The sequence below is a fragment of the Paroedura picta genome, chromosome 11 (assembly GCF_049243985.1).
Source record: "Paroedura picta isolate Pp20150507F chromosome 11, Ppicta_v3.0, whole genome shotgun sequence".
Classification (NCBI taxonomy): domain Eukaryota; kingdom Metazoa; phylum Chordata; class Lepidosauria; order Squamata; family Gekkonidae; genus Paroedura; species Paroedura picta.
This window is the reverse complement of record NC_135379.1, coordinates 64948399-64963726: the sequence shown is the minus strand read 5'-3', so window position 1 is coordinate 64963726 and position 15328 is coordinate 64948399. Positions and strand designations below refer to the sequence as shown.

The 15328-nt window shown below is 43.8% G+C and overlaps 1 protein-coding gene across 1 annotated transcript in view; it reads right to left on the bottom strand.

The window, feature by feature from the left end:
* Positions 1-968: 968 nt before the first annotated feature.
* The window catches only part of TGFBR1 (transforming growth factor beta receptor 1), a 36826-nt gene continuing 22466 nt past the window's right edge, over positions 969-15328 (bottom strand). The window contains exons 3-9 of the mRNA XM_077304549.1: positions 14084-14326; positions 11936-12166; positions 11269-11436; positions 7188-7344; positions 5593-5717; positions 5375-5505; positions 969-4388 (exon numbers count right to left, since the gene is read on the bottom strand). Of these exons, the coding sequence (XP_077160664.1) occupies positions 4263-4388; positions 5375-5505; positions 5593-5717; positions 7188-7344; positions 11269-11436; positions 11936-12166; positions 14084-14326 (1181 nt within the window). The 3' untranslated portion in view covers positions 969-4262. The remainder of the gene's footprint in view (positions 4389-5374; positions 5506-5592; positions 5718-7187; positions 7345-11268; positions 11437-11935; positions 12167-14083; positions 14327-15328) is intronic.

Below are 15328 nucleotides of genomic sequence, written 5' to 3'. Positions count from 1 at the left end.
CATCCTGGATGGTGTGCAGCTCTCACTAATGCACTCTGGCAGGAACCTGGACGTGATCCTGGATGCTTCCCTTACAATGGAAGCCCAGGTAGCGCGACTAGCATTCTACCACTTCTGCCAAGCTACTAGCGCCCCACCTCGACCCAGAGCACCTAGCCACAGTAATCCATGCGACAGTCACCTCTAAGCTGGACTTCTGCAACTCACTCTACACAGGCCTACCCTCATCCTTGATCCAGAAACTACAACTGGTCCAGAATGCTGCGGCCAGGATTCTCACTAATACATCATGGAGATCCCACACCTGGCCAGTACTCCTAACAATTTAGCTGGCTCCCAATTGAATTCCGGATTAAGCTTAAGTTTCTGGTAATCACCTTTAAGTCCGTACGCAGTTTGGGCCCATTGTATTTGAGACCACCTCCCTGCCTATACCCCCAAAAGAGCCTTGATGTCACACCCCCGCTGCTGCCTCCCGGCTCCCCGGGTGTGGCCAGCTAGGGCAGCATACTTACGCTCTGCCACCTTCAACTGGCTGCGGATCCCTGGCCCCAGAGAAGAGCGTCAGACATCAACAAGGGACAGAGCCTTTTTGGTCCTGGCCCCCACCTGGTGGAACGAGCTCCCTGAGGAGATCAGGACCCTGCCCTAACTTCCACAGTTCCGCAGGGCCTGCAAGAGGGAGCTCTTCCACCAGGCATTCGCTTGAGGCCGACCGACTCGGAACATCTGCTGGTCTCCCCAGATGCCCCCTCCCCCATGACTGAAATAATTTACCTCCCAATGTTGCTGTTATCTGTTATTGTATTATTAATGATGTAGTGTAATGTTTTAATGTTACAGCCTGTATAATATTCCGTGTAAGTTATATAATGTTCAATGTAAACCGCCCAGAGCCACAAAGAATGGGCGGTATAGAAATCCAAATAAATAAATAAAATTTCCTCAAAACAACAGAGATGCAAGTATTTACTAAAAAAGAAAATCTGTCATTGCTTTATTTTCTACTGTAGTGTTAGTACTTAATAATTATCACTCATCTATTATTATTTACAATCCACTGGTGTGTACTCTACAAATACATACTTATCAGGCATATACGGGGACAGGGAACAATTCAATAAGGCTTTAAAAGTGACACTCATCAGTACAGAATTTCAAAATCTACAATTCAAAACATTTTTAAAAATGTATACGTCATTATCCACATAGCTCTGGAAAGGCTGGTGATACACTGATAAAACAGCAAACTTATTTGCAAAAAAATACAGCATGGAAATAAAAGTATGCAATTTCAGCACAAGACAAAATACACAAATAGCTCAATACAGGACCTTTTTAAACATCCAAGTGCTACAACGTGCACGCAGTCCCCACCCGGGTAAGGCTTTCCCAGGGAGCACCATGGAGGCACACATCCGTATAAGAGCACATCAAGAGGGAGGCCGCTGGGGAAGCCTTGCCATGCCTTAATGGGCACCCCAAGTGCCTCCAAGCACATGCTGAGCTTTGGACTGCAGCCGGTTAAGTACCAGAAAAGCTGGAAATAGATGGGCTGGAGCACCCATATTTTAATAGACATGAAATTGCCAACCTTGTGAATGTTCTGAAAAAAATATTAAACCTTATATACAAATGAGGTAAATGTACCTTGGTCTTTTGTAGAGGTAATTTATGTTTAAAGCAAGTGACAAATCAATATATTTTTACAAGTAACATAATTAATATACCACTGTAACCACAACAGGCTAACTAAAAAAAGAGCCATGGCACCCAAGGGATAAAACCATTATTTTGCCAGAGTACTTTTTACAACACTTGACTAAATTTGCCAAACGATACCCCTGTGTGGACGCTGCAGACAAAGACTGTGCGAAAGGCTGCCAAGTTCTATAAAGGCAAATTAAGAAATGTGATAAAAGGCTCTCGGTGCTCAAGAGTCCCTGACAAAGTCTAATAACCCAAGAAATGCATCCAAGACTTTGAAGTTACAGAATTTGTGTACTGTTTTTGTATACTTTTACGTCTTTTACCTGAAATAAAACTTTAAATGCTATTCAAAAGACAAGCTTAATGAAAACCTATAATCAAGTAAGAGAGAGAGAATGAGAGAGAGAATATTTACAACTGTTTGTTTGCATCGGTATTATATCAGAAATACTTTTGGTGCATCCTTGAAAAGATATGTTTGGGTGCTGAAATAATTTGGTCCCATCAGGTTCCGAAAGAGCAGAACATTTTAAAAAATACGCACCGGGGTCAGCATATCAGAGGCCCATGTTCAACGTTACACAGGCAACAGGCTTTAAAAATTCCATGTAATATATATACTCATTCATAAGACATTGCCAAACATTGGAAAACATGAATAAAATTCAAGTTATGTCACAGCCCCAGCCCCGAATAGCTGTGTACAGTTTTCACAATATGAAATCAGCATTTTGCAAAGCCTATTTTAAGAATTCAAAATAATCTCATAATAATAATCTCATAATTAAATATTGTGTGGAGCTACTTTGCAGTGATTGTTTTACAACTCTCACAATTATGGAAGTTTTATAGACTGAAATAGAAAAATCAATTGGGAGAATTATGAGTAGTCAAGATAGCTGATGTACAATTAGCTGTCATTATTTCCACCCAGCACCTGATTACAATCCAGAATAGATTTTAACTTTTAATTCATAACATGGGTTAAATAAAGACAAACTTCTGATTCCTTGTTTGCCAACATATTCAAAAGCTTAAGAACTAGTTTCTTGTTTCTTCTTAAATGCAATTATTTTGAAATTATAGTAGCAACCCAATGTGTGCGCAAGTCTTAATATGTGCAAAATCAAACACACTTTGACATGTAAGTACTATACAGATGCATATTTGTCAGTGCTCTAGATGTCAATGGCATGTAATCTTGCTTGGTTTTTTTCACCCATTATTATGAAAAATAAATCCATTTAATGGGCATCCAAGTTTTATATTGTGTCAGATATACTGAGAAAAAACCAGCTTCCACTTGTCACATAATAATGGATGGAAGCTGCAAACCAGAGATCTTCAAGAGAAACCATGAGCTGTACAAAGTGCTGTGGCACACAATGTTTCCTCTCTTAAAACATCTGTCATGAACTGCAGCTATATAGCTGGCAGGGCCAAACCATCTGTTGACTAATATGCGTACTGAACTAATCCAGCAAGATGTCCACATGGCAGCCCCAGAGGTTTTGAAAACTTCAATTTTGCACATGTGAACTACATCCAGCAAGGCTAACCACATGCAAAAACATGTTTGCCCACGTGCACTGACCTTGCAAAAAACACAGTTTACTTGTTAACAAAGCACTGATGTGAAAGCAGGAGAGACAAGGCAGCACCAGAGAGGTACTCTTGTTTAGCAGATTAGTTCTTGCACCAAATTTTAAAAGAATCTTATAGCACTCTTTGTAAACAGTTGCCGGCACTGCAACTTATGATGTACAACTGAAACAATATTATTGAATTCACTTGTATGCTATTTAAATTTCTACAGAATTAGAGAACTTTTGGTTAAAAAAGGGAATTCCGCATGTACACAAACACCAAAGACTTTGCATGTCCCAACTGAATTGCATTAAGATTAAAAAGTGGCACTTGCTGGTACAGTACAATCTATTTTGAAGGCATGTGATGTTTTGAAGCAAAATAACAGGAGTATACAAAATAGAATTGCATATGTTGTGTATGTTCCTCCAGATGAATGAGGTCATGTCTGTAAATCCTGATAGAAATGTCCAATAGGATATAGTCTTAGTAGCCACGGGGGGGGGGGAGGGGGGGAAGGTCTATCATCTGAATTGAAGAAGAATCCTAGAGTGGTTCAGCATATACAGGGTACCATCATGAACAAAGCAAACAGCTTATAGAAAGAACTTCAAGAAATCCTTCAATGTGTTGTATCAATCGTGTCCACCAGCTCCATTATTTTAAGCATATTCTTCATGTTCTCCACACGATTCAGAGACTGGTGGTAGCCTGTACACAGGACTGAAGCTAGACTAGACAAAAGTTTCTGAGTGCCCCGGGGGGGAAAGAGGTGTTCATAGTGCACAGTAAGTATATGTACAATTAACTGTTTACCACATCCACAGCAACCACTGTTCTTCCTATGTCGTATAAAAAGGCAGCCACATCCTTCTGTTCCCTCAGTGAGGTAGAACAATTCTCAACACACAAGGTTAAGTGCAGATGTGGACTTCTAAGAGTTTCCTTCAGTAGCACCTCCAAAATTACATTTTTATGCCTTCTTGCTGGCTGAGCTGTGACAGTGTTTTCTTTATACGTAAAGCTGTTAGTCTTGCGGCACCATTGGCATACCAACATTCTCGCATAATTTTGGCCATTACTCGTAATGCCTGGAAAAAAACAAACAAACTTTGGTCAGCATGCCACAGATTCTCAGAAATCATTTTTCTGTTCCGTAACTACTCAGCCTTAACATGAATTATTAGATGGGTCCCATAAATGACATGTATAAGAATGTTATACATAAGTGTACAAAAATAAGGTGTTCTGCCCCTTTCATGAAACGCTGGTTGAGAAAGCATGCCTCAGTGGATCCGACCAGAACCAATAGGTTGAAAATAATTCAAAAGAAATTTCAGCTAAACATTGGCAAGAAGTTCCCGAGAGTTAAAGCAGTTCCTCAGTGGGACAGGCTTCCTTGGGAGGTGGTGGGTCCTTCTTCTTTGGAAGTTTTTAAGCAAAGGCTGGAGAGTCATCTGACAGAAATGCTGATTCTGAGAACTTAGGCAAATTGTAAGTGCGTGGGCAGGAAGGGTTGTTTCAGTGCTTGGCTCTGTGGCCCTTTTGTGCATGCCCAGGGAAATGCCAATCACCACTTTGGGGTCAAGAAGGCGAATTTTCTCCAGGCCAGAACGGCCAGGGATTCTGTTTTGTTGCTGTTGGGGTTTCTCTTGGGGGGGGGGGGGCATACACTGGCCAAGGAATTGTGGTCACTGTGGGTGGGGTGGGGGGTAGTTGTGGGTTTCCTGCATTGTGGACTAATGGTTGGACTAATGACCCTGGAGGTCCCTTCCAGCTCTGTGATTCCAATTTAAAGGCATACAGCGAATCATCTCCTGCAAGAAGGCACAAAGGCTCTCTTCGTCTTTAGCAAGAATACATGCAAATTTCTTTAAACAGTTCTAAACATTTAAACTTTGATAAGAACACGCCATTGACTTGTAACGGTAGTCTGGTGACCCCCTGCGTGACTAGAAGTGGCTTTCCATTGTCTTCTCCACACAGCAGCCTCAGTCTTCCTTGGAGGTCTCCCATCCAAGTACTGAACATGGCCAACCCTGTTTAGCGCTTCAATACCTCTACAAGAAAATCTCACCTCACAGCTTTGCCATCTGTTTGGGATGTTGGGCCGTAACTTCTGTTCACAAACAACTTTCCTCATTTCTTCAACTGAGGGATCGGAAGGGACTAGGTCGTAATAGGGTAACTGGTAGTCTTCATGAATTCCTGAGATGGTCGGAAGAAAGAAGTCTCTTACAGACTGTCTTAAGATAGTTACAAAGTAAATTCTGTTTTATTCCTTTTCGTACTTACCACCGATTGAACATCGGCGAGCTACTTCCCAGAACACTAACCCCATTGCATAAATATCTGCTCTTTTGAAAGATTCAAAATGTTTCATGTTTATAGAGTCATCCAGTACTTCTGGGGCCATGTACCTATCAAAATAAAAGCAATGTGTATCATGTACAACATGATAGTTTTTGAACATAGCGATTGGAGGCAGCTACACTTACTGAGTCAATTCGGGCAGCTAACTAACGCATTATATCCAAAGACAGCTCCATGAACATTTACCACTGGCCTTAATCTACTTTTCAACCCAACCCACATTTCAGTGCTTCTATTTTTAAAATCGAACAACTATAGAGTCCATGTTCCAAAGCATCCATTTTCTGCAGCTGAACTGGAGATTAGCTGTAATCCCACGAGAGTTGGAGGTTGGTAACCCCACTGTGAGGCCCTGAAGCCACATAAGAAGGGCTGCAGTCATAAGGGAAGAAATAATCACCCGACTTTCCCCTTGATGTCTCTATATCCCTTAGTGCCTAAGAGCATGTAGAGGTGCTTCGTTTAGTATAAGGCGGTAAAGCAGCCAACACTTGCCTGTGCCTTACCCTGACAACAGCTATGGAAAGAAAAGGGAACATTTGGCTTTCTTGAAGTATCTGAAAAATACTTCTTGTCTAGTATCTCTCTGGCCACCAGGGTGCACTGTAAAACAGCCAGCGAACACAAAAGCTATTAATACAAAATGCAAAAACAGGAAAGATTGGGGTCTTGTTTCCACTAATAGCAGGAAATGCATCTGGCCTATACGAAAGTCCAGGCTTCTTCCAAACACTAAGTTATGTGCACTTACCTGTAGTTGTCATCCATTGACATCTGTTGTGTAGACACACATTGGGACTGTGCCCACACAGACCAGCTACAGGCATTTTCTTCCTAGCTTAAAAACTCCTATAACGGGGGCACCCTGGGGAGCTAGCACATACATGACTTTTCCTGCCATAGGCATAACACACTCCAAGGGCAGTCCTGTTCCGGAAAAGCCAGGAGGGGGGGGGGGTCCACCCACAGGGCCACTAGTTCACATGATGCCTACCAGAAGGCTACATTCCTAGATAGCAGGACCATTTTGAGATCGGGAAGCCAATTTGCTGCAGGCCAGATTGGCCAGGGATTCTGGTATATTTTTCTTTGGGGGGGGGCATCATCTTGGCATGGAACTGGGGTCACTGTGGGTGGGCAGGTAGTTGTGAATGTCCTACATTCTTCAGGGGGTTGGACTACATCACCCTGGAGGTCCCATGATTCCTGGACTACATCACCCTGGAGGTCCCATGAGGACTCCATGATTCTAGGACATGAAAAATAAAGGATATTTTTTTACAGCTGTACCCTGGCATTTATCTAAAAACTGGCAGCAGCTGGATTCCATCATGTAGGTTAGGATATGAAACAGTTGACTTTACAACCAAGGGGATTTTAATCTAGGTTTCTCACTTTGAAACCCAGGAAAATCTGGTTTCTGCAGACCTTAAGAAGATTCCTGCTTTCAAATTTAGAGCCACGATCGTCAGCTTTCTTACACTACGTAACTACATATATTTTAAGAATGATCTTACCTTTTTGTTCCCACCCTGTGGTTTGGTGCAATATCTATTGTGTCTGTAGCTGAATCATGCCTTACTGCCAGACCTAAATCTGCAATACAGCATGTTCCATTTTTCTTTACTAATATGTTTTTTGATTTCAAATCTCGGTGAGCTATAGCTGGCTTCCCTGCAATAAAACACACAAATTATATAAACAGAAATGCCTTGCATTATTACACACTGAAATTCAAATTCAGTGTTGAATTTGGGCTTCCTTCTCCTGTCAAATTAAGCAGCATACATAAATGTATTCCCAAACCTGTGGGCACTGTTTAAAACTTGCAATGGCTAACAAAGTGGAATGACAAAAGCCTTAAATAATCTGTACAACATTAAAAAAAACACAAACTAAAATACTGAGGTGACATGAAACAAAGCTCTTTAAATCCTTTGGGGAAATGACAGACCAGTGAGTCTGACTTCTGTTCTGGGGAAGATAATGGAGCAGATATTAAAGGGAGCGATCTGCAAACATCTGGAGGACAATTTGGTGATCCAAGGAAGTCAGCATGGATCTGTCTCCAACAGATCCTGTCAGACTAACCTGGTTTCCTTTTTTGACCAAGTAACAGGTTTGCTTTATCATGGAAATTTGGTTGATGTCGTTTACTTGGATTTTAGTAAAGCTTTTGATAAGGTTCCCCATGATGTTCTGATGAATAAATTGAAGGACTGCAATCTGGATTTTCAGACAGTTAGATGGATAGGGAATTGGTTAAAGAACCGCACTCAAAGAGTTGTTGTCAATGGTGTTTCATCAGACTGGAGAGAGGTGAGTAGTGGGGTACCTCAGGGCTCGGTGCTCGGCCCGGTACTTTTTAACATATTTATTAATGATCTAGATGAGGGGGTGGAGGGACTACTCATCAAGTTTGCAGATGACACCAAATTGGGAGGACTGGCAAATACTCCGGAAGATAGAGACAGAGTTCAACGAGATCTGAACACAATGGAAAAATGGGCAAATGAGAACAAGATGCAATTTAATAAAGATAAGTGTAAAGTTCTGCATCTGGGTCAGAAAAATAAAAAGCATGCCTACTGGATGGGGGATACGCTTCTAGGTAACACTGTGTGTGAACGAGACCTTGGGGTACTTGTGGATTGTAAACTAAACATGAGCAGGCAGTGTGATGCAGCGGTAAAAAAGGCAAATGCCATTTTGGGCTGTATCAACCGGGGCATCACATCAAAATCACAAGATGTCATAGTCCCATTGTATACGGCAGTGGTCCCCAACGTTTTTATCACTGGGGACCGGTCAATGCTTGACAATTTTACTGAGGCCCGAGGAGGGTAGTCTTTTGCTGAGGGACATCAGCGCCGCCTGAACCCCTGCTCCACTTGCTTTCCCCCTGGCCCCCCTGACTTCCCGCCGCCCGCTGGGGGTGCTGCCAGCAGCAGCTGTACAGTGCCATGCCGAGGAGGAGCCCCAGCCATGGCAGCCGCTGGAGAGCACCAAAGGTGAACTGGCAGACGTGTGGCAGGGCAGCCCCTGAGGCAGCAGCCGGGGAGGAGGATGAGGATGGGCTGCAGTCCGGTACCAACTGATCCATGGACCGATACCGATTCACGGCCCAGGGGTTGGAGACCCCCGGTATACAGCACTGGTCAGACCACACCTGGAGTACTGTGTGCAGTTCTGGAGGCCTCACTTCAAGAAGGATGTAGATAAAATTGGCACTCTTCCAGCAAAGGTTGGATACACACTTTTCTTGGATGCTTTAGGATGCTTAGGGCTGATCCTGCGTTGAGCAGGGGGTTGGAGTAGATGGCCTGCATGGCCCCTTCCAACTCTATGGTTCTATGATTCTATGAAACATCAAATTATTGCCACTGTTGATATTGTTACAAACAAAGGTGTGCTTTCTCATCCTTAAGCCAGATTGATCTGACTGTTTTCGAGAAGAGAACAAGATCTCACACAGTGCACTGACACACGGCTGAAGCACATTCATCGAGCTTCAGTTGCTGTAGGAGTCATATCCAGGGCTGATTCTGCACGTGGTTTATTCCATTGTGGATCCTGCTGAATTCAGATCGACTTGAACTCGGGTCTTCCTCTATCCCCTCCCCTCCCCATTGAAACAGAAAGTGTACTACACGTATTAGGGAAGCTCAGAAGGGGCGGGGAACCAAGTGCAACAGGTGCCTCTTTCTTTTCTTGAACAGAGAAGAGGATTGGATTTAGCAGATGGGGGAATCTCTGCTAAGAGACGTTAGAGCTTCAGGAGCTTCTGCTGAGAGAGGTTAGGGCTTCCCCTTTAAGGGAAGCCTGGGAAGCCCCTACAGGCTCAGCAGCAAGTTATTTCAGGGAAAGCAGACAGCTTACTCATACCGATTTTTCAAAGATCGTGAGTTATATCCACTCCGGGATATCGCGGGGGGAAGGTAGGGTCACCCTGTATCAATCATGCTTCTTGCAGAGGAAAAATTTTAATTGCCCAAAATCAAAATGGAAATCGCAATCAGTGCAGATGGCAGGGACTGAATCAACCTGGGATTGGAATAAAAGCTCTGTGCAGATTTAGCCCAGGACTCAGTATAATCCATGAAATATTGCCATGTACAAATCAAGAGATGGACTCTCTCTGTCATTACTGAAGCATCCACATGGAAAGGTACTTGACAGCATGTTTCCCAACCTGTGTGTCAGAGTCGTCAAAGGCTGAATGTAATCCCAAATGCAAAGGCTTTGTATATTACAATGTCGCTTGCCTGGGGATCATAGTGGGGGCAGCTGCATTCTTTGTGTGAGGCCTGAAAGTTTCTCAGAACCACCTGGTTGGCCACTGTAGAAAATGGAATACTGAACTATAGGTGTGCCAGGGTCATTATTTGCCCAGGGCACCAAAAAACCCTGCGCTGGCCCTGGATGGCCCATACCAAGTAAATGTGGACCTGTGGGTCACTATCCCAAAAATGCTGAGAACTGATGCTATATAGTGCTGGTATCTCCCATTCTAGCGCTTGAGCATTCCTTTTGTCCACCTTTCTCTTTTGTCTACTGGCTCAAGAATTCTACCACATTAAGATCCCAGCCTTCCCATACAGAGCCCTTTCCAGCACAGAGTTAGCCCTGAGGGAGATTAGGCAGAGAAAACGTGACTGGCCCACAATCAGCCTACAAGCTGAGTGAGGATCTGAGCCCGGTTCCACTCCAATGATCTAACCACTACAACACAGCGACTCACTGACTGCACCTCACAATTACACAAAAAGGACAGATGACCTGGCTATTGGTGAAAGAGAACCTCTGATTCATACCATCTCACTACTCCTGGTCTGACGATCTTACTATTAGAAGAGTTGGTTCTTGTATGCCGCTTTTCTCTCCCCGAAGGAGTCTCAAAGCCGCTTCCATTCACCTTCCCTTTCCTCTCCCCACAACAGACACCCTGTGAGGTGGGTGAGGCTGAGAGAGCCCTGATATCACTGCTCGGTCAGAACAGTTTTATCAGTGCCGTGGTGAGCCCAAGGTCACCCAGCTGGCTCCATGTGGAGGAGTGCAGAATCAAACCCAGCTCACCAGATTAGAAGTCTGCACCCCTAACCACTACACCAAGTCAAACTACCCATTTGTACTTTTTTGATTGGAAGCAATCACAGCTGAATGACTGGACATGGCTATGGAGCAAGATTTATCACAAAAGTCAGTTCCTTTGTTGCTGTTCAGAGACCACATACAGAAATCTGGAATGCACTCAAGAAGCACGAGCATCTGATGTGGTGTTATTTCTTATGATCCATAGAAAAAGGAATGGAAAACTAAAATTAGCCAAATAAAAGTTAGGTGTTTTTGTTTTGTTCACATTAAAAATGAAACCAAAGGGTAACTGACCAAAACTACTTTAGGCAGAGAATTAAAAGGGGAAATGGGAATACATACAGCACATTAGAATTGAAACTGAACAGACTAATTGAGAAATGTACTTTACCAGAATGGATATTCTTTGAGAACAAAACCTGAACTTCATATAATGCTTCTCCTAAACCTTTCCATGAGCTATTAATCTATATTTCAGGCTGCAGACTCCATGTGGCAAGTTACCTTGAGTGCCAACAATTTCCATGTGAAGATGTGCAAGTCCACTGGCAGTAGACAAAGCTAGTTTAATCATGCCTTCCACAGTAACTGTGTACCTGTTCAGGTAATCAAAGAGAGACCCGTGCTCATGGTAATCGGACACGAGCCACAGCTGTGTCCATGTACCGTTATCTGAAAAACAGAAATATTAAGTTAAAAAAACAAAAACAAAATCTCAACAATTCATACCTGGTCAGTATTTCACTCAACAATGAATAGAAAGTACTGTAATATACTTGGAGCAAGGAATGGCAGAGGCTGAATTCTACACATTATTTGAGCTACTTAAATGTCATTGATATCAATCAGATTTACACAGCCATCAGATACAGAGTTGAAGATGGAAATTATACAGTCGTGAGACCAGAATGCTTGGAAGCCAGAGAAAAATTCTGTGAATTAAAAGTCACTAGTAGCATTTTACATAAAAGAGAGGGATTTATTTTTCTCTACAAGTATTTGAATTATCTTCTAGTCTGAGAAATTCAGGGCTCATTCTTGTAGCCCCTTATCTGGCATTCTTCCTGAGCCCATGCCAATGCTCTCCATTTCCCACTTGTGATATGGAAAAGTTAGGACCCGGATGGCATAACGAATTTTACAAGCCTAGCAAATCACGAATCTTCCTAACCTTTATTGTCTGCAGCTATAAACCCAAGAATATTTTCATGACGTAGCATAACAGTTTGATAGATTTCAGCCTCACGAAACCAGGAGCGTTCTTCTCTTGAGGAGAAAATCTTTACTGCAACTTCTTCTCCTCTCCATTTTCCTCGCCAGACTTCTCCGAAACGACCTTTACCAATACTTTCTTGCAGCACAATTGTTCTTGCAATTGTCCTTTGGACAAGTAACGGTAAACCTGCAAAATTAAGAAATGTTTTGTAACTAGCAGTAAAGAAATGTCACACCTGAGTGATTGAGAAAAAAAGCATTATGACTCTACATTTATCTGTCATTCCAGTAAGGAGTCAGGTGGATTTTGGTGCCCTTCTTCTGACATGATGTGGATGAAGGGTTATTTGTCAGATCCCCCATGTCACTGTCCCATGAGACTTTCCCATGAGACTTTTTCTCCATACAGGATTCTAATCCACGATGCCGCCTTTTTAGGGGTTTCAAGGAGCAATGGGGAAAGAGTAACAAAATTCTTCTACCAGTAGAAAAATGACAGGATCCATCCCAAATTATATATAAAGAATCTATTAGTTTTTACAGTGTATACTACCCCCACACAGCCTAAAAAATTCCACTTTGAGGGTGTTTACAGCATTTTTTTTAAAAGGGGGGAGACATCTCTTCCATATTGGTGTCTCAAAGCAGCTAACAATTGCCTACCCTTCTTCTCCCCACAAGAGACCCCTGTGAGGGAGGTTGTGGCTGAGATAGCTCTAAGAGAACTTTGAATGACCCAAGGTCACCCAGCTGGCTGCATGTGGAGGAGTGGGGAATCAAACCCAGTGCTCCAGATTAAAGTCCACCACTCTAAACCACTAAAGTGTCAAAATAAATACAATAAATCAGATTGTATTTTATCTAAGAGTTTCCAAGGCCAAAGCTTCAGACACCTGGCTGAGGGGATGCTGTATATGTTCACCAACATTGGAGAGAGAATAGCTCCCTGTGGAACCCCATTTGATACGGCATGCCACTGGTAAGTTCTCTCTCCTGTCATCACCCACTATCTACAACCTTGGAGGAAGGATTGCAGCAGCTGGAGGGTGACACCCTGGATTCCAGCACTGGCTTCGTGGGGGTTAACAGCCTAAGAGCAAGTGTACCATGCCAACAAGCAGGACATTGCTTAAGAGGTTCCGTTCTTTATTGGGTCCACTTTTACAGGGAGTCTCCTACCTCTTTTTTTAATACTTAATATGTAAATTATTTATGTATTATATTTATATACTGCCCTCCCCTGAGGCTCAGGGCAGTTTACATGGAATGTAAAAATCAATACATGGAACTTAGTTTTTCCATAACATGTAAATAACTACAACAATAATATTCACATTAATAGCTATAACAGGGGTAACAGTGCAAACAGGTCCCGGGCAGAACGCATAAATGGATTTCTGAGAGGGATGGAGCAGCGCCCCTGTGGACATTGCACTTTCACTCGGTCTCAACCAAAGGCCTGGCAGAAGAACTCCCTTTTGTAGGCCCCGGGGAACTCCTTTAGCTCTGTCAAGGCCCTGATCTCCTCATTCCACCTGGTGGGGGCCAGAAAGGAGAAGGCTTTGGTCCTGGTTGAGGCCAGGCAGGCTTCCTTGGGGCCAGGGATCATTAGCCGATTGGTAGACAGGGAGGCGGTCCCTCAGGTACACTGGGCCCTTTATGGCCTTAAAGGCAACTACTAGAACCTTTAGCCTGATCCGGAATTCAACTGGCAGCCACTGTAGTTGATGGAGAATGGGCCAAATGTGAGACCTTCATGGTGTTGCTGTGAGGACCCTGGCCGCTGCGTTTTGGACCAGCTGTAGTTTCCAGATCAAGGCTAAGGACAGGCCTGCGTAGAGCGAGTTACTTAAGTCCAGTCTAGAGGTGACCGTCGCATGGATCACTGTGGCTAGGTGTAGTTTGGCTTGGCCCGTCAAACTCCATATTGTAACACAAAGAGATGCTGCCTCTAGCTACAACCACAACTTTGCAGTGATGGAAGTTGGTTATTCCCACGGAGGCCCTATTGTTTTGTTTTATTTAACAAGCAGTTGTCGCTATTAATCACATGGCCTTCTTCAAAAAGCAATTTATCAGCATGCATTTAAAAACCCTGCATTACCTGAACCGGAGCCTGAAGTAGTCATATCATAAATTAAATCTTTTAAAGTGGTGCCCTCAGATATGAAGGGGCGATCCATGGAAGGATCTTCTTCACTTGGAACACGATGGTGTAGAACAGCACGATTATGGCAGATATACAGAATCAGCATGAGTGAAATGCAGACGAAACATACTGGTCCAGCAATAACAGCCGCCAGCTCCACTGGTCCTAAATTAGAAGGAAGCTTTCCTGGTGCAGGACCTAGAGGTGGGTAGAAGGAAAGACATAAAAGGGATGTCTATTTAACAGTATGTCATTTTTTATTGACTGTAATGGCATAAAGCTGCACAGGGTTTTGCTCCTCCAATCCTCAAGGGACAAACAATGATCCTATGCAGCTAGCTGGGATCCCACTGGTCAAAAAAAGGGGGGGGGGGAAGACAGAAGGAATCACATGCTCTAGGGCAGTGGTTCCCAACCGGTCAACACTTGACAATTCCCAACCGGTCAACACTTGAGTCCCGGAGGAGGGGGGGAGTCTTTTACCGAGGGACGTCACCACTGGCACCCGAGCCCCTGCTCCACTTGCTTTTCCGCTGGTGCCCCTGACTCCCTGGCCACCCGCTGGGCAGCTCTGCTAGCAGCAGCGCCACGCTGAGGGGGAGCCCCAGCCATGGCAGCCGCCAGAGAGCACCAAAGGTGAGCTGGCAGCAGAGTGGTGGGGCAGCCCCCAAGGCAGCAGCCGAGAAGGAGGACAAGGAGGAGCCGCAGCCCAGTACCGACTGATCCATGGACCGGTACTGGTCCCCGGACTCGGGGGTTGGGGACCACTGGCCTAGGGGAATGACATGGTTTGCTAGAGGAAGGAAACTGAGCTGTTTAAAAGACAGTTTTGTGCTAGAAAGAGAATAATGGCAAGATTATTATAATTTTGGTTTATTTCATTTTACTTCATTTATATCCCACCTTTCTCCACAATGGGAACGCAAAGCAGCTCACATCCTTCTCCTCTCTTCCATTTCATCCTCACACCAATTCTGTGGTTAGGCTGAGAGTATGCAACAGGGCCAAGTTCGCTCAGTGAGCCTCCATGGCAGAGGAGAGATCCAAATCTTGGGGCTTTTCTGCATGCCATAAATGTGGTGTCATGCTTACCTTATGAAGATGCCATATTCCAGGCGCTCCGCATGACATCACCCACATACCATACCTGGCCAGCAAATTGCTCGCTACATCCTCCATTTTAAAGCATGACTTCAGGAA